Consider the following 19,114-nt stretch of genomic DNA (forward strand, 5'->3'; position numbering starts at 1 on the left):
TTCACATTCTGCAGCTGTGTATCTTTGTAAAGTAGTCTAGGAAACTCGACTAAAGACGAGAGGGAAGAACAGATCCCTCTCACCACCATAGGTACCTCTGATACATCCATCCTAATGAACACTCCAAGACAAAGAAGCCTACAACTAAGGACATTGTGACCTCTGGTGGACAACCAGAGACTGACATCGAACTACTCGCCATAGACGGATTGAGTTGTTTAAACAGAGAGACGACAGAGAAAGACATCTACACATAAATATATGTTGCATTTCTAATCCGAATGAGCGGTGGTTAGGGTGCTAAATATTCTCACTACGGTGAGCGTAGTTTCCAAATGTATGTACGAGAAGTTGACGCTTCCTCTCATCCTTACATACCCCTCTCCTTTCCATTGTGTATCCAAATGGTCATGTTTTTGTTAGTCCTCTAGGGACTGTTTTCATTGCATTATGTTAATCAATAACCTATACTGTGTGTTATGTATTTCTGTGTGATTTATTTAGTTAGTAAATAAATAATTAAGTCAATTTGTGTATCGCTGATTCAGGGTTAGTGCAGATTTACGAAGTCAACACCGTTCAGAATGAGACTGATATGAGGAAATAATTAATAGTTGACTGTTATTGATGTAAGAGATATTTACGTAATCATTAGAGTTTAAGTCGGGAGATAGTAACTCGGTATACAACTTTTCCCGTGGTGCCCCAAATTCCTAATGAGTTAATTGTTACATGATTAATTTAATCAAGTAATAATTAAACATAGGTAAGTATTCGATAAATAGCAGTCAAAACATTAATGATAGTCACGTCATTACAACACATAGCCTACAAGCCATTTTAAAAAGTCTAATAAATCCATGTAATATAGCCTACACCTTCACAATAAATATTTTATTTATTTTAGACCGGTTTAAAGAAGCATGATATGAAGAAAATGTAGTCTATTTCAGAAGAAAAGAATAGCATACTCTGAGTTGTCCTGATGTGGCTATGACAAATGGCTGTGGACTACACTAGTTCATTTAGTAGACAAGATTTGCTTATAATTCCGTGGCATTGTTTCATAGTATGAAGAATACAATTGAACAATTCTCCGAACGATTTGAGGGAGTGCACAGTTGAGCGGTTAACAAATAAATGGCTACTCCTATATGCTTAATTTAGAGTTATTAGTAGGGATGCACAATATATATATATATATAATAATTTATTAGCAACAACGACAAGACAGGCTACAGGGAGGAGGTGAGGGCACTCAGAGTGTGTTGTCAGGTAAACAACCTCTCACTCAACGTCAACAAAACAAAGGACATGATCGGGGACTTCAGGAAACAGCAGATGGAGCACCCCCCTTATCCACAGCAAAGGGACAGCAGTGTTGAAGGTGGAACGTTAAGTTCCTCAGGGTACACATCACAGACAGTGTGGTGAAGGCAGTGCGCCTCTTCAACCTCAGGAGGTTGAAGAAATTTGGCTTGTCATCTAAAACCCTCACAAACTTTTACAGATGCACAATCGAGAGCATCCTGCCGGGCTGTATCACAGCCTGGTACAGCAACTACACTGCCCTCAACCGCAAGGCTCGCCAGAGGGTGGTGCGGTCTGCACAGCACATCACCGGGGGCAAACTACCTGCCCTCCAGGACACTGACAGCACCCGATGTCACAGGAAGGCCAAAAAGATCAAGGACAACAACCACCCGAGCCACTGCATGTTCCCACCGCTATCATCCAGAAGGAGAGGTCAGTACAGGTGCATCAAAGCTGGGACAGAGCGACTGAAAAACAGCTTCCATTTCAAGGCCATCAGACTGCTAAACAGCAATCACTAATTCAGAGAGGCTGCTGCCTACATGGAGACCCAATCACTGGCCACTTTAATAAATGGATCACTGGTCACTTTAAACAATGCCGCTTTAAATAATGCCATTTTAATCATGTTTACATATCTTACATTACTCATATGTATATACCGTATTTTATACCATCTATTTCACCTTGCCTCTGCCGCTCGGCCATCGCTCATCCATATATTTATATGTGCATGTTCCCATTCACACCTTTTTAGATTGTTGTGTATTAGGTAGTTGTTGTGAAATTGTTAGATTACTTGTTAGATAWTACTGCACTGTCGGAACTAGAAGCACAAACATTTCCCTACACTCGCATTAACATCTGATAACCATGTGTATGTGACCAATACAATTTGATTTATATCGGTGAGCATATCGGAATCGGACGATATTAGCTAAAAAGGCCAACATCAGCATCGGCCCGATGTCTAGTTTAACGTGTCTAGTTTAATGTGCAAAACCGATGTCAAAGCTGATGTGCATACCTAATATAATGTAGGTAGATGATGTAATGACGCCACAAAAAATACAGCGCTACACAGAACAAAAGCAGAAAAATACTTACCGCACACTTCCAACAACTAAACAAGTTCAAGTCGAGCAGTCATTTGAGAGTAAGACAATTTCAGCTAGACAACTCAAAGGCGAAATCCATTAACGCCAAGATAATGGCATTCATTGCCCTTGTCATGTCTTTACTATGGATTAAGTGATATGACATGCTATTTTATCAAATCAATTCTCTGTAATTAATATTACCTGATTTAAACTAATCATGTAAATGCAATTAACTAGGAAGTCGGGGCACCACGGAAGAATCTTTGTAGAGCTGTTGTCTTCTGAATAAACTCTTAAACTCTTATTAATCGTCACCTTATTCAGTCTCATCTGAACGTCGTAAAATTCTTGGTTATCTTCACAAACCCTGGCTAACAAGTTGAATCGGCAATACAAAATTTGGTTTAATTATTTATTTACTAAATACCTAAATAATCACATAGAATTACATATACACAGGATGGATCATACATTGATTTCTAATTATGTCATAAAAGATAACGTCCCTAGTGGAGAAAACCGATATGACTGCTGGTTACACAAAGAAAGAGTTGGGTTTGAATGAAAGCGTGGGAAGACTGAGGAACAAAAGACTTGATTCTCAATTGGACCTTATGAAGCTATGCTATCGTAAATATAGAATCTTATGCATTCTAAATAACCGCCCATTCGGAAAAGGAAAATGTAAGAAAGATATTTAGTCTGAGCTGCGTTTCGATAGATTGGTCGAAGATGGAAGGCTGGGTTGCCCAGCAGAAATCTCCCTTGTCCTTTGAAGAATTTGTCTTGTGGTAGAACAGATACGTTGTAGTACCCTGTCTTTCTGAAGATGCACGTTTACAGCGGCTTCTGATAACTCAACGTCTAGGATATATCACTTCTTTAGTGAATATGAGTTCAAGGTTCATACCAAGTTGCCTTACTATAAGCTCATGCTATATTCTGGCTGGTATAGTCGAAATCATCCCTCCAGCGTGGCGATCGTCACCTCCACGTTGAAATTCGCCCTCCTAAACATATGGACAGCAGTCCTCACGTCATCGGGAACACGAGGTTGACTCACGTCAATGGGCTTTTGTAGTGGGGTGAGAAAGGGCGTGTTTCGTAGTTCACAACCAATGCCTGTTCACTTGGGCGGGGCCACTGAGTGAGCATAGTTCACTTATGAAAACAATTCTCTCATGTAGAAGCTAAAATTACATTTGATCTTTTCACAAATAGTTTCATATTTAAATTGCACAGCAATTCCATGTGAATCTGATAACTAGAATGTGTCGACTTCCCAAGATACTTTATGTTGTCCTATCATCAGTAATAATGTCTCAGATGCAACTGATCATATTCTTTAAGTACCAACGTATTTTTTCAACTGGTTGGATTACCGAAATATGGTTCCGTTCTCAAACGTTTGATGTTACCGGACTCTCTCTATGTTAACAAAGGGCTTTCCAAGAGTCCAATCTGTAGAGTAGAGAGAGAAAAGGGGGAAAGGGATTTATGGGGGCCGTAAACCTCGCCAACACGGCAACGTCATGACACCCTTGACAATCAACCGCTCTCTGTCGGGGATGATGTTGGCTTTTGCATTGAAACGCCTGCTCAACAAAACTGCTGACACAGACAGTGGGGTTAAAACTTGCAAAAGTACTTGAGGCTGTGAACAAGCGATTTGGTGGCATTCTCTCTGAGCCTCTTTACTGTGTCGCCACCATGCTTGATGTTAGGTACAAGGACCACTACTTCGATGCAGACAAACAGGGTTTACGTGAAATGTTACATACACAGCTGGACAAGCTGGAAACGGACACAGTGACAGTGCGCACCGAGGAAGAGAGGTCACGGACAGACAGTGCTGAAACTTCACTGCTTGACATGTATGATGAAATCCTGGATGAGAATGAAACGAATGAACAAATGAATAACGACACATCACAGCATGCAAGTGAAATAAATAGGTTTTGATTATGTTTTACTGGTAATGGGGACATACGTAAATGCCAACAAAATAACTTTTTGGTGTGTGTGTGTGTAACCTTTTTATTTAACTAGGCAAGTCAGTTAAGAACAAATTATTATTTACAATGACGGCCTACACCGGCCAAACCCGGATGACACTGGGCCAATTGTGCGCCGCCTTATGGGACTCCCAATCACGGCCGGATGTGACACAGCCTGGATTCCAGCCAGGAACTGTAGTGACGCCTCTTGCACTGAGATGCAGGGCCTTAGACCTGTGTTTGAGTGAACTATTTAACTGTACTAGAATTCTTAAAAAGGCCGCAAAAATGTTAAATATAGGTATCGTTTTTTGGGGGGGAAAGGAAAATATCGGTTATCGGTATCGGCCAAAAATGTGATATCGGTGCATCCCTAGTTATTATTGTAACTTTAGTAGTTTCACAAACGTTGGGCTATATGTTTTGATTTTTAATACATTGTCAGGCTGCATGATGCGACTCTAATGAGGATTTGAAAAAAGTCGCTTGAAAGGCATGAGGTCTGCTTTGTTTTTTGTGCAGGCTGTACACAGTTCATTAGTCTCTCATTCACAATTTGACAAGCACTTGATAATGTCTCGAATTTCACGGCAGCTTCCTCTTTGTGTGGCCGTAATGCACGCWAAAAAATCCATGGTTTTTGTGGCCGTTGTGCCCTTGGCCCGGAGCACTGCGTTGTGCCCTTCTCCCTGAGTGCTGCGCTCTCCGAAGTACCTCTCACTCACATGGCTCTCCATCACGTGATCTGGTCTTTCTTACAGGCTAAAGTGAAGACGCACATCAGGGACGCAACTGCCCGCGTCCTTATCCAATTCAGAGGTGCGTATTGGAAGAACTGTACACATTTACTTTTCGTCAGCCAACAAGATGAGAAGGCTTAGCGAATAGCGAAAGCACTAGCCTATGTCAATCTACTATCCCCCATAGTATAAAAGTTGACCTGTTCTGTGCGAGAAATAAATATTCCAAAGTTTGGGACAATTGTGGGATGTGACTGATCCCAAATTAATACAACCACTAGCATAAAAACATTTTTTTCACCCAATGTGGCTTACGCAAGGCATCAAAGTTTAGCTTTAAATGTTAGAACTGCTATTTCTTCACATAAGCGCAGTTAGGCTTTAAACCCTTTGTAATGTGCTTAATTTTATTAAGTTATTTAACCACTTTAGTTGTGATACAAACCTTATCAACACATATAGGCTAGGCTACATGAGGGGTGTGACTATGATTTGAAAAAGTAGCAAAAAAAGAGGCATTGTTGCTTATGCTGGGCATCATTCACAAGTGATAAAATATAATTCACAAGTGATTGGCTAATATTGTCAACCATTACACAATTTTTGATTTAATCTCATCTTTACATATACTAAATAATATATTTGTGAAATTTGTTTAGATTTAGAGTGGATCATTATCATCCGTCAGTCTCAAACGGGTAGTGGGAAAAAATACATGAAGCCTAAACAGATATAATATTTGACTAAAACATAGTCATTTCAAACCTCGATTACATTTGGGTAGATTATCCTGCGTAGGGTGCCGTCTTTCTGACTCTCTGTGGTCATTCAAAAGTCTATGCACTTATTGTAAGAGTAGGGGTGTTCACCCCGGTGTCATGGCTAAATTCCCAACCTGGCCACATTCCATCATGGCCACCTAATCATCCCCTTCATTCATAATTGGCATATGTGGTGAGCGTTCTGGCCCAAAAAAGGTTACTGTGCTTCATTGTGTTGGGAGCAGCTCATTGATGGTGTGTCGTGGAAATTCTAATCAAGTAAGGGAGAAGAGACTTTCAATTTCTTAAAACAATCAACCTTTTAATATCGATTATTTATTGCAATAAGGGATCTGGTCAACGGCCACCCGTAGGTGATCGTTGAGAACTCAAAGGGTTTATATAGAAACCCCAAAACTGCTTAGTCATGGTTGGTTCCACCTCTCCCCGGCAGATCAGGGCATCGTAAGCTACCTTGTTTTCTTCTTGTGGCTATGTGTATCGGGTGTGTGAGGTCATAACGCACAAACAAGTGATAACGGCAGTTCCGTTATTCTTTTCTCAACCAAGCTAGCCTCTGTTCTCTTCATATCTCCACACAGCTGTGCCCTTGGAAGATAGTAGAAGAACAGGATGGAATGAAGAACTGGTCACTCTGAGGCTCTTTGTCTTATGCCGTGTGACCAAGTTACTCTGAAGCAAAGATGTTTCGAAACAATAACAGGTTGTTTTGTCCATTTTTAAGTTCTCTATCCCGCAGTTGCACCATGTCCTTGACTTCACGCCTAGACTAGCTGCGGGAAGTGAACGTGGAAAAGCGGAACCCTGAGGCRGGGGAAGTGGTGAAACTAATGTGTATGTGCAAGGCAATATGCCTTCTTAATTCCTTTAAGCAGAGAGCTCTTTACCATCACTAAGCTCCTATTATAAAGCTACAAATAATTATATAGGTACATCAAATGGATCTTGCAAACAGAATTTTTCCCTCCTATATAAAGCGCTTTGAGTACCTCAGTTGGTAGAAAAGTGCTTTATAAATCGGATCAATTATTATAAATTATTATTTGTATACYATCACATATGTCTTTCTATTATGCGTGGGAATACTTGGGAACAGATTTCCAACACGTAAATCACTTGGAGCTAATTTCCTGGTGGTTTTAGTCTTTTATGGCCAACAATTAATAAAAAATAAATACATGTTTTGGGGATCAGGAAGCATGTGGTGTGTGCTTTTCATCCAGTACGGTAATGTAGTGTACAGTGTTGTGCTGTGTACTTTTCATCCAGTACTGTAGTGTACATTGTGTATTATGTGCTGTGTGTTTTCATACACTGTGCACTACACTACAGTACTGTATGTGCTGTGAGTGACTTTCCTCTTGGATCAAGATGTGAAGACCACCCAGTTTGAGTCATTCGATGCTTTGTTCCTGTTTTCTTATTCATTAACAATGTTATTAAATGCAGTGTTTTGATGAGGAATCTGCTGACCGGCACACCAGGCCACAGACCTTAGTCTTCCTCCGCTGTGGCTGTTCTGCTCAAGAAGTGCCATGGGAACATTTCTCTTTAGTTAGAAGGCTTCATGGATGGCCTGTACAATGTACAGCAATGTGCTGTAGTTTACTAGGGTTGAGTTCAGTAAGGTACACCATACATTTTGCACTGACCTGATCTACCTGGCCTTATCTCTCTGAGATGCTGTTCAGACTCCTATTATATCTTAATGGATTCCTACCACCTGAGCATCAACAACAAAAAAACATGTATCCCGACTGACAGGTTTCAAAGCTTTTTGTCTAGTAAGCACAGCCAGAGGAGGAATGTTGCAGCTGGAGAGATGGGTGGTTGAACTGTAACTTTCACAGCAAGGAGAAGCTATAAAGGAGGGATAGAGGAGGGATGGAGGAGGAGGGATATATAAATATAAAGGAGGGATGTTCTTAACTTGTTTCTTAGGGCAGGATCGCAGAATTGGTCATGAACCAGTTCCTTAGTTCTTTAAAGTGAAGCTACTGTATAAGGGATCGTTGTATACCTTATGTTCAAACGGTGGAACAAGCTTCCCCCTACTAGCTCTGACTTTGCTGATAAATAATTTCAGGTAAAATGTACTTAACCACATATGACAATCGTATCATCTCACTTTGCTATCTTAAGATGAATGGACTAACTTAGTCGCTCTGGATAAGAGAATCTGCTAAATGACTCAAATGTAATGTTCCGGAATTTACTGCAGCGGTCATGAAGGATTTGATTTCCTCTTTACAAATCTAGTCCCATCATTACCAGCAGGCCATGCCCATTAACACAGCCTTCAGTGCTGCTATTAGCAAAATAACAAGTGACCTAATAACTTAATGTCTTACATATGTTTATTTTATTTATTTAACCTTTTAACTAGGCATTAAGGTATGCACAAAATGTGCTGCTGCATGTCTGTAGATTGTGATGACATAAGACTGAACCATTTAATAGACTGCACTATTAATTTCATAGATAGTCATCTGTGGCTTCTGTTAATCATGGAAATGACAAGGTCAACTGCTTTTTGTCTCCAAGCTTAGTCAGTTATAATGTCCCCTGCATGCAATTGACCATTTCTGTGGAACAATTAGCATCTGAGACGGATTATTCTCAGACCTTCCTAATTGTCATGCTGAAGACAAGCTGTCAGAGCTCAATGAGATTAATTACTCATGGTCTTTTTTTCTCTGCGTGCCCCCACCCTGTCTGACAGATAATTTAATCAAATGCTGCCGTATGTTTTAGAGGCTTCATTAACATAACAGCTGCATTAGTGTTTAGTCACACTGATATCCAGTGTTTATGTGGGGACATATTTTGTTTTCATATGTTGTTGTGACAAGAATTACAATTACACATTGCATTTTATTTCGAGTTTTATTTAAATGCATAATAATCTGACTAGGCTGTGTGAGTGTGTGCTCCTGCGAGAGAAGAAGCAAAAGAGACGCAGGGAGTTTGTAATGTAGCTGACTGCTGGCTGTTATTATGGTTTGGGAAAGTCTTTGTAATGTAGCTGACTGCAGGCTCTTATTACAGTTTGGGAAAGTCTTTGTAATGTAGCTGACTGCAGGCTGTTATTACAGTTTGGGGAAAGTCTTTGTAATGTAGCTGACTGCAGGCTGTTTATTACAGTTTGGGAAAGTCTTTGTAATGTAGCTGACTGCAGGCTGTTATTAACAGTTTGGGAAAGTTTTGTAATGTAGCTGACTGCAAGCTGTTATACAGTTTGGGAAGTCTTTGTAATGTAGCTGACTGCAGGCTGTTATTACAGTTTGGGAAAGTCTTTGTAATGTAGCTGACTGCAGGCTCTTATTACAGTTTGAGAAAGTCTCAAATTATCTGTGAGCTCTGGAATGTGCAAAATAAACAAAGTTTCACTTGTGATGAAACTGCAACCAGAAGGTGCTAGCAGCTGTTTTRTGCCCAGTAAGAGCGAYGGAGGTTAGAACATGTTTATTTACTGTGCTGCAGTCCATTGTACTGTCTTCATTTCCTCTCCTGTGTCTCTGCTCTGGTCTGCAGGCAAGGTGAGATGGCAAGACTTTGACCAGGACCTATATGTTGGTGCTACGGTGGTGCGGCCAGGGCAGGATCCCTACGCCCGCAACAAGTTCAACCAGGTGGAGAGTGACAAGCTGAGGATGGACCGCGGAGTCCCTGACACCAGACACGACCAGTAAGTCTCCATTCCACCTCAGTCATGGGTGGAATTAAGTGGGGAACACCTGAGTACAGAATGAAAGAACTTTAGCTCAATTCATGGTGATTTTACTGCAATGAGTATTCGAGTGATTGGCCCCGAACATCAGTGCACTTACCTATTAGTAATGTCCTATGAGGGAAAACTGGGACCTCATGCTGTCATCTGATTATCAGGAGGGKAWCATTAATCAGAGACAGAAGTATACATTTTTATTTTTCCTCCTCCTTATCCTAACGACAGGGTTTCTTCTTCTGCTGGCGCCTCAATATAACCTAACTAAGCCTCACAATAACACTGGACAGTCTAGCAGAGACCTTTGGCACAATCCTCTGAAGCTACCAATTGGCTCACCGACTCACTGCCCAAAGATCAAAGTAAATGCAGGTCCTCTGGAAAAAATACAGGCGAATAGATGGCTTATTGTGGGGGGTCATGATGGTAGATAGATAGCGAATTACCCTTCAATTTTCTTCGTTGTTGAAGCAGTTGATGATGAATCCATGGTGCCTGTTAGCAGTTGATGATGAATCCATGGTGRCTGTTAGCAGTTSATGCTGCAGTTGGTGCAGTTGCTGTAGTTCTTTGAGGTCCAACAGTGTCCAACTTTATTTATGCCTGTGCTTTTGATGTTTGCTCAGGATGGGCCAGGGCCCGGTTTCCCAGTGCCAGGGCTCAGTTTCCCAAAAGCATCTGAAGGCTAAGTTCATCGTTAGAACCTTCGTAGGAGCATCAGTAAATCTCTGAGCTGTTTCTCAAAACCATTGTCACTTAAGATTTTGTATTTGTGTTTATAATGGAGCCCCATTAGCTGTTGCCAAAGCAGCAGCTACTCTTCCTGGGGTACAGCAGAATTAAGGCAGTTTATACAATTTTAAAAACATTACAATACATATCACAGATTTCACAACACACTGTGTGACCTCAGGCCTACTCCACCACTACCACATATCTACAGTACAAAATCCATGTGTATGTATAGTGCGTATGTTATCGTGTGTGTATGCATGTCTGTGCCAATGTTTGTTGCTTCACAGTCCACGCTTTTCCATAAGGTATTTATTTTTTTAATACATTTTTTAAATCATATTTTAGTGCTTGCGTCAGTTACTTGATGTGGAATAGAGTTCCATGTAGTCATGGTTCTATGTAGTACTGTGTGCCTCCCATAGTCTGTTCTGGACTTGGGGACTGTGAAGAGACCTCTTGTGGCATGTCTTGTGGGGTATGCATGAGTGTCCGAGCTGTGTGCCAGTAGTTTAGACAGACAGCTCAATGCATTCAACATGTCAATACATCTCATAAATTAAAGTAGTGATGAAGTCAATCTCTCCTCCACTTTCAGCCAGGAGAGATTGACATGCATATTATTAATATTAGCTCTCTGTGTACATCCAAGGGCCAGCCGTCCTGTTCTGAGCCAATTGCAATTTTCCTTTTTTTGTGGCACCTGACCACACAACTGAACAGTAGTCCAGGTGCGACAAAACTAGGTCCTGTAGTACCTGCCTTGTTGATAGTGTTGTTAAGAAGGCAGAGCATCGCTTTATTATAGACAGACTTCTCCCCATCCTAGCTAATACTGCATCAATATGTTTTGACCATGACAGTTTACAATCTAGGGTTACTCCAAGCAGTTTAGTTGTCTCAACTTGCTCAATTTCCACATTATTACGATATTTAGTTGAGGTTTAGTGAGTGTTTGGTTACAAATACAATGCTTTTAGTTTAAGAAATATTTAGGGCTAACTTATTCCTTCCCACCCACTCTGAAAGTAATTGCAGCTCTTTGTTGAGTGTTGCAGTCATTACAGTCGCTGTAGTAGCTGACGTGTATAGTGTTGAGTCATCCGCATACATAGACACTCTGGCTTTACTCAGTCAGTGGCATGTCGTTAGTAAAAATTGAAAAAAGGGGCCTAAACAGCTACCCTGGGGAATTCCTGATTCTAACTGAATTATATTTGAGAGGCGTCCATTAAAGAACACCCTCTGTGTTCTATTAGACAAGTAACTCTATATGCACATTGTAGCAGGGGGTGTAAAGCCATAACACATATGTTTTTCCAGCAGCAGACTATGCTCGATAATTGATCTCAGCCAATCATCAGTCATTTGTGTAAGTGCTGTGCTGGTTGAGTGTCCTTCCCTATAAGCATGCTGAAATTCTGTTGTCTGTTTACGGTGAAATAGCATTTTATCTGGTCAAACACAATTTTTCCAGAAGTTTACTAAGGGTTGGTAACAGGCTGGTTGGTTGGCTATTTGAGCCAGTAAAGGGGGCTTTACTATTCTTGGGAAGCAGAATGACTTTAGCTTCAATCCAGGCCTGAGGGCACACGCTCTCTAGTAGGCTTAAATTGAAGATGTGGCAATATCGTCTGCTATTATCCTCAGTAATTTGCCATCCGGATTGTCAGCCCCCGGTGGCTTGTCATTGTTGATAGACGACAATAATTGTTTACTTCTTCCACACTGACTTTACYGAATTCAAAAGTACAATTCTTGTCTTTCATAATTTGGTACAATATACTTGGATGTGTAGTGTCAGTGTTTGTTGCTGGCATGTCATCCCTAAGTTTGCTTATCTTGCCAATGAAAGTCATTAACTTCTTATGGGCAGGTGGGACGGTAGCGTCCCACCTGGCCAATATCCGGTGAAATTGCAGAGCGCGAAATTCAAACTACAGTATTATAAATATTTAACTTTCATAAAATCACAAGTGTAATACATCAAAATAAAGCTTATCTTCTTGTTAATCCAGCCGCAGTGTCAGATTTCAAAAAGGCTTTACGGTGAAAGCAAACCATGCGATTATCTGAGGACAGCGCCCCACATACAAACACATAAAAAACATATTTCAACCAGGCAGATATGACARGAAAGTCAGAAATAGCGATATAATAAATGCCTTACCTTTGATCTTCTTCTGTTGGCACTCCAAAAGGTCCCAGTTACATCACAAATGCTCATTTTGTTCGATAATGTCCTTCTTTATATCCATAAAAACTCAGTTTAGCTGGCGCGCTTCAGTCAATAATCCACCCAGTTTCCCTCCATCAAAATGCATACAAAATTAATCACAAACGTTACTAATAAACTTTTCCAAACAAGTCAACGTTTATAATCAAACCTTAGGTACCCTAATACGTAAATAAACGATCAAATTTAAGACGGAGAATCGTTATTGTCTTTACCGGAGAAAAATACCAAAGAACGCGCTCTCTTCCACGCGCTTGGAAACCATACAGCCAAAATGGGAGCCACCTAGAAAAACAAAAATTTCTGGCAAATTTTTCCATAAACCAGCCTGAAACTCTTTCTAAAGACAGTTGACATCTAGTGGAAGCCKTAGGAACTGCAATCTGGGAGGACTTGGCCTTATAATTAAAGTGATAGCCATTGAAAATAGAGGTAGGCTGAATTTTTTTGTTTGTTTTGGGGATGGTTTGTCCTCCGGGTTTCGCCTGCCATATCAGTTATGTTATACTCACAGACATTATGTTAACAGTTTTAGAAACTTTAGAGTGTTTTCCATCCAAACCTACCAAGTGTATGCATATCCTAGCTTCTGGGCCCGAGTAACAGGCAGTTTACTTTGGGCACGCCTTTCATTTGGACGTCAAAACACCGCCCCCTACCCAAGAGAGGTTAAAGTAGTTTGCAATGTCAGTGGGTTTGTGGTGAATGAGCCATCTGATTCAATGAATGAAGGAGCCGAGTTGGCTTTTTTCCTGAAAATGTCATTTAAGGTACCCCAGAGCTTTTTACTATCATTCTTTATATATTTTATCTTTGTATCATAGTGTAGTTTCTTTTTTATTTCGTTTAGTCACATGATTTCTTTCTTATTTGCAGTACGTTTTCCAATCAGTTGGGATGCCAGACCTTTTGCCTCATCCCTCTCAACCATACCATTTTTAAATTCCTCATCAATCCAATTGGATTTAACAGTTTTTATAATCATTTTCTTAATTGGTGCGTGTTTATTAGTAACTGGAATAAGTACTTTCATAAATGCGTCAAGTGCAGCGTCTGGTTGCTCCTCATTACACACCACAGACCAGCAAATATTCTTTACATCATCAACATATGAATCACTACAAAACTTTTTGTATGACCTTTTATTATTACGCCCAGCCTTTGGAACTTTGGTTTTCCTAAATATGGCTATCATCAAATCAAATGTATTTATAAAGTCCTTCTTACGTCAGCTGATATCTCAAAGTGCTGTACAGAAACCCAGCCTAAAACCCCAAACAGCAAGCAATGCAGGTGTAGAAGCACGGTGGCTAGGAAAAACTCCCTAGAAAGGCCAGAACCTAGGAAGAAACCTAGAGAGGAACCAGGCTATGAGGGGTGGCCAGTCCTCTTCTGGCTGTGCCGGGTGGAGATTATAACAGAACATGGCCAAGATGTTCAAATGTTCATAAATGACCAGCATGGTCAAATAATAATAATCACAGTAGTTGTCGAGGGTGCAGCACCTCAGGATTAATTTGTCAGTTGGCTTTTCATAGCCGATCATTCAGAGTATCTCTACCGCTCCTGCTGTCTCTAGAGAGTTGAAAACAACAGGTCTGGAACAGTTACCACGTCCGGTGAACATGTCAGGGTTCCATAGCCACAGGCAGAACAGTTGAAACTGGAGCAGCAGCACGGCCAGGTGGACTGGGGACAGCAAGGAGTCATCAGGCCAGGTAGTCCTGAGGCATGGTCCTAGAGCTCAGGTCCTCCGAGAGAGAAAGAGAATTAGAGAGATCAATCTTAAATTCACACAGGACACCGGATAAGACAAGAGAAATACTCCAGATATAACAGACTGACCCTAGCCCCCCGACACATAAACTACTGCAGCATAAATACTGGAGGCTGAGACAGGAGGTGTCGGGAGACACTGTGGCCCCATCCGACGATACCCCCAGACAGGGCCAAACAGAAAGGATATAACCCCACTCACTTTGCCAAAGCACAGCCCCCACACCACTAGAGGGATATCTTCAACTTTAGGCTGATGAACCTGTAGCCATATTACTTCAACAGTAGAGGTCGACCGATTATGATTTTTCAACGCCGATACCGATACCGATTTATTGGAGGGCCAAAAAAAGCCGATACCGATTAATCAGACGATTTTTATTTATTTATTTGTAATAATGACAATTACAACAATACTGAATGAACACTTATTTTAACTTAATATAATACATCAATAAAATCAATTTATCCTAAAATAAATAATGAAACATGTTAAATTTGGTTTAAATAATGCAAAAACAAAGTGTTGGAGAAGAAAGTAAAAGTGCAATATGTGCCATGMAAAAAAGCTAACGTTTAAGTTCCTTGCTCAGAACATGAGAACATATGAAAGCTGGTGGTTCCTTTTAATATGAGTCTTCAATATTCCCAGGTAAGAAGTTTTAGGTTGTAGTTATTATAGGAATTATAAGACTATTTCTCTCTATACCATTTGTATTCCATATACCTTTGACTATTGGATGTTCTTAAAGGCACTTTAGTATTGCCAGTGTAACAGTATAGCTTCCATCCCTCTCCTCGCCCCTACCTGGGCTCGAACCAGGAATAGATCGACAACAGCCACCCTCGAATCATCGTCACCCATCGCTCCACAAAAGCCGCGGCCCTTGCAGAGCAAGGGGAACAACTACTCCAAGTCTCAGAGCGAGTGACGTCACCGATTGAAACGCTATTAGCGCGCACCCCGCTAAGTAGCTAGCCATTACACATCGGTTACATCAGCCTAATCTCGGGAGTTGACAGGCTTGAAGTCATAAACAGCTCAATGCTTGAAGCATTGCGAAGAGCTGCTGGTAAAATACACGAAAGTGCTGTTTGAATGAATGCGTACGAGCCTGCTGCTGCCTACCATCGCTCAGTCAGACTGCTCTATCAAATATCAAATCATGACTTAATTATAACATAATAACACACAGAAATACGAGCCTTTGGTCATTAATATGGTCGAATCCGGAAACTATCATTTCGAAAACAAAACGTTTATTCTTTCAGTGAAATACGGAACCGTTCCGTATTTTATCTCACGGGGGGCATCCCTAAGTCTAAATATTGCTGTTACATTGTACAACCTTCAATGTTATGTCATAATTATGTACAATTCTGGCAAATTAATTACGGTCTTTGTTAGGAATAAATGGACTTCACACAGTTCGCAACGAGCCAGGCGGCCCAAACTGCTGCATATACCCTGACTGCTTGCACGGAACGCAAGAGAAGTGACACAATTTCCCTAGTTATAAGAAATTCATGTTAGCAGGCAATATTAACTAAATATGCAGGTTTAAAAATATATACTTGTGTATTGATTTTAAAGAAAGACATTGATATCTATGGGTAGGTTTGGTGCAACGACAGTGCTAAATCATCACCCGTTTGGCGAAGTAGGCTGTGATTCGACGAGAAATTAACAGGCACCGCATCGATTATATGCAACGCAGGACACGCTAGATAAACTAGTAATATCATCAACCATGTGTAGTTAACTAGTGATTATGTGAAGATTGATAGTTTTTTAAAGTTTAATGCTAGCTAGCATCTTAACTTGGCTTCTTGCTGCCCTCGCATACCAGGTAGTCAGCCTGCCTGCAATGTATGGCAGGTGGTTAGAGCGTTGGACTAGTAACTGGAAGATTGCAAAAACGAATCCCCGAGCTGACAAGGTAAAAATCTGTCGTTCTGACCCTGAACAAGGCAGTTAACCCACCGTTCCTAGGCCGTCATTGAAAATAAGAATATGTTCTTAAATTACTTGCTTAGTTAAATAAAGGTGTAAAATATACACTGCTCAAAAAAATAAAGGGAACACTTAAACAACACAATMTAACTCCAAGTCAATCACACTTCTGTGAAATCAAACTGTCCACTTAGGAAGCAACACTGATTGACAATAAATRTSACATGCTGTTGTGCAAATGGAATAGACAAAAGGTGGAAATTATAGGCAATTAGCAAGACACCCCCAATAAAGGAGTGATTTTGCAGGTGGTGACCACAGACCACTTCTCAGTTCCTATGCTTCCTGGCTGATGTTTTGGTCACTTTTGAATGCCGGCGGTGCACTCACTCTAGTGGTAGCATGAGACGGAGTCTACAACCCACACAAGTGGCTCAGGTAGTGCAGCTCATCCAGGATGGCACATCAATGCGAGCTGTGGCAAGAAGGTTTGCTGTGTCTGTCAGCGTAGTGTCCAGAGCATGGAGGTGCTACCAGAAGACAGGCCAGTACATCAGGAGACGTGGAGGAGGCCGTAGGAGGGCAACAACCCAGCAGCAGGACCGCTACCGCCGCCTTTGAGCAGGAGGAGCACTGCCAGAGCCCTGCAAAATGACCTCCAGCAGGCCACAAATGTGCATGTCCTGCATGTCCTGAGAAACTACTGTGGGTTCCCCAGTAGTTTATGTAGGAATGACAAATCATTCAATAAACCCTAAACCTAATCTAAATCTTGTAATAAATAATGTGGAAATTGAGCAAGTTGAGTTGACTAAACTGCTTGGAGTGACCCTGGATTGTAAACTGTCATAAGCCAAACATATTGATACAACAGTAGCTAACATGGGGAGAGGTATGTCCATGTTAAAGCGCTGCTCTACCTTCTCAACAGCACTATCAACAAAGCAGGTCCTACAGGCCCTAGTTTTGTCTCACCTGGATTACTGTTCAGTCGTGTGGTCAGGTGCCACAAAAAGGGACTTTTTGCAGTTGGCTCAGAACAGGGCAGCATGGCTGGCCCTTGGATGCACACATAGCTTACATTAATAATATGTCAATCTCTCCTGGCTCAAAGTGGAGGAGAGACTGACTTCATCACTACTTGTATTTGTGAGAGATGTTGAATGCACCGAGCTATCTGTTTGAACTACTGGCACACAGCTCAGACACCCATGCATACCCCACAAATACATGCCACCAGAGGTCTCTTCACAGTCCCAAAGTCCAGAACCAACTATGGGAGGTGCATAGTACTACATAGAACCATGACTACATGGAACTCTATTCCACATCAAGTAACTGATGCAAGCAGTAGAATCAGATTTCAAAAACAGATTAAAATACACCTTATGGAATAGTGGGGACTGTGAAGCAACACAAACATAGGCACAGACACATGCATACACACACACGATAACATACGCACTATACACACACACACATGCATTTTGTACTGTAGATATGTGTTAGTTGTGGAGTGGGGGCCTGAGGGCACGCAGTGTGTTGTGAATGTATTGTAATGTTTTTTAAATTGTATAACTACCTTAATTTTGCTGGACCCCAGGAATAGTAGCTGCTGCCTAGGCAAGAACTAATGGGGATCCATAACAAATACAAATGAAAACAAGATAAATGCATTAAAATAACATCGCAGCGCCAGCTGCGCCACCAGAGTCTCTGGGTTCGCGCCCAGGCTCTGTTGCAGCCGGCCGCGACCGGGAGGTCCGTGGGGCGACGCACAATTGGCCTAGCGTCGCCCGGGTTAGGGAGGGTTTGGCCGGTAGGGATATCCTTGTCTCATCGCGCTCCAGCGACTCCTGTGGCGTGCCGGGCGCAGTGCGCGCGAGGGGGCCAGGTGCACGGTGTTTCCTCCGACACATTGGTGCGGCTGGCTTCCGGGTTGGAGGCGCGCTGTGTTAAGAAGCAGTGCGGCTTGGTTGGGTTGTYCTTCGGAGGACGCATGGCTTTCGACCTTCGTCTCTCCTGAGCCCGTACGGGAGTTGTAGCGATGAGACAAGATAGTAATTACTAGCGATTGGATACCACGAAAATTGGGGAGAAAAGGGGGTAACATTTTTTTTTWATATAAATAAAAAAATGCATTAAAATATAAATATTTCAATCATATTTAAATACATTTCATGTTCAATCAATTTGAGTTCTATTTTGCGAATTGTAGTCACATTTTTGCTCAATCTATTTAATTTATTGAATGTTCTCTCTGTGTGGCGTTTTGGGAAACACGTGTTACGTCTTCAGCGGTTGTAGGAAAGATGCATCATTAAAACACTCGTAAGTCTGACTTCCATCGCTATCGGAAAACCAGGCCCTGGTCAATAGATATTAGATACTCCAGGGAGAACCTTCAGATAACAGGAAGCCCACTCTGGAAGAGCTTCATCCATTACCACATAATCATGTCACTCATCATCCAGTTAGACAATCACTCTGCTGTTTTATTTGCCTGTGGAAACCCCTGTGGCCTCGCTCTTATACCCTCAGATATCCAGAACGTTTGAATATCGGACAATGCAAAGCGAATAAGCATGAGATTTATCCCTGTGTATAATGGATTCTTTATCTCTTAGGGAGGGTGTACATGGCCTAGTGGGTCCTTTTGTGAGGGAAATGGCTGTGACTAAGGCAGGTGCCCAGGGACTTCCCCAATAGTGCATATAAGATTGAACTGGAAGTGCCCCTTTTGATCTCTGATGCCC

General features: G+C 41.5%; 1 protein-coding gene across 1 annotated transcript in view; it reads left to right on the forward strand.

Moving 5' to 3' along the window:
- Nucleotides 1–19,114, forward strand: part of LOC111977608 (polypeptide N-acetylgalactosaminyltransferase 2-like) — a 121,233-nt gene that overhangs the window by 68,003 nt on the left and 34,116 nt on the right. Inside the window, 1 exon segment of the mRNA XM_024007112.2 lies at nucleotides 9,468–9,621. Coding sequence (XP_023862880.1) covers nucleotides 9,468–9,621 — 154 coding nt within the window.

This window comes from Salvelinus sp. IW2-2015, linkage group LG18 (assembly GCF_002910315.2).
Source record: "Salvelinus sp. IW2-2015 linkage group LG18, ASM291031v2, whole genome shotgun sequence".
In the NCBI taxonomy this organism is placed as follows: Eukaryota; Metazoa; Chordata; class Actinopteri; order Salmoniformes; family Salmonidae; genus Salvelinus; species Salvelinus sp. IW2-2015.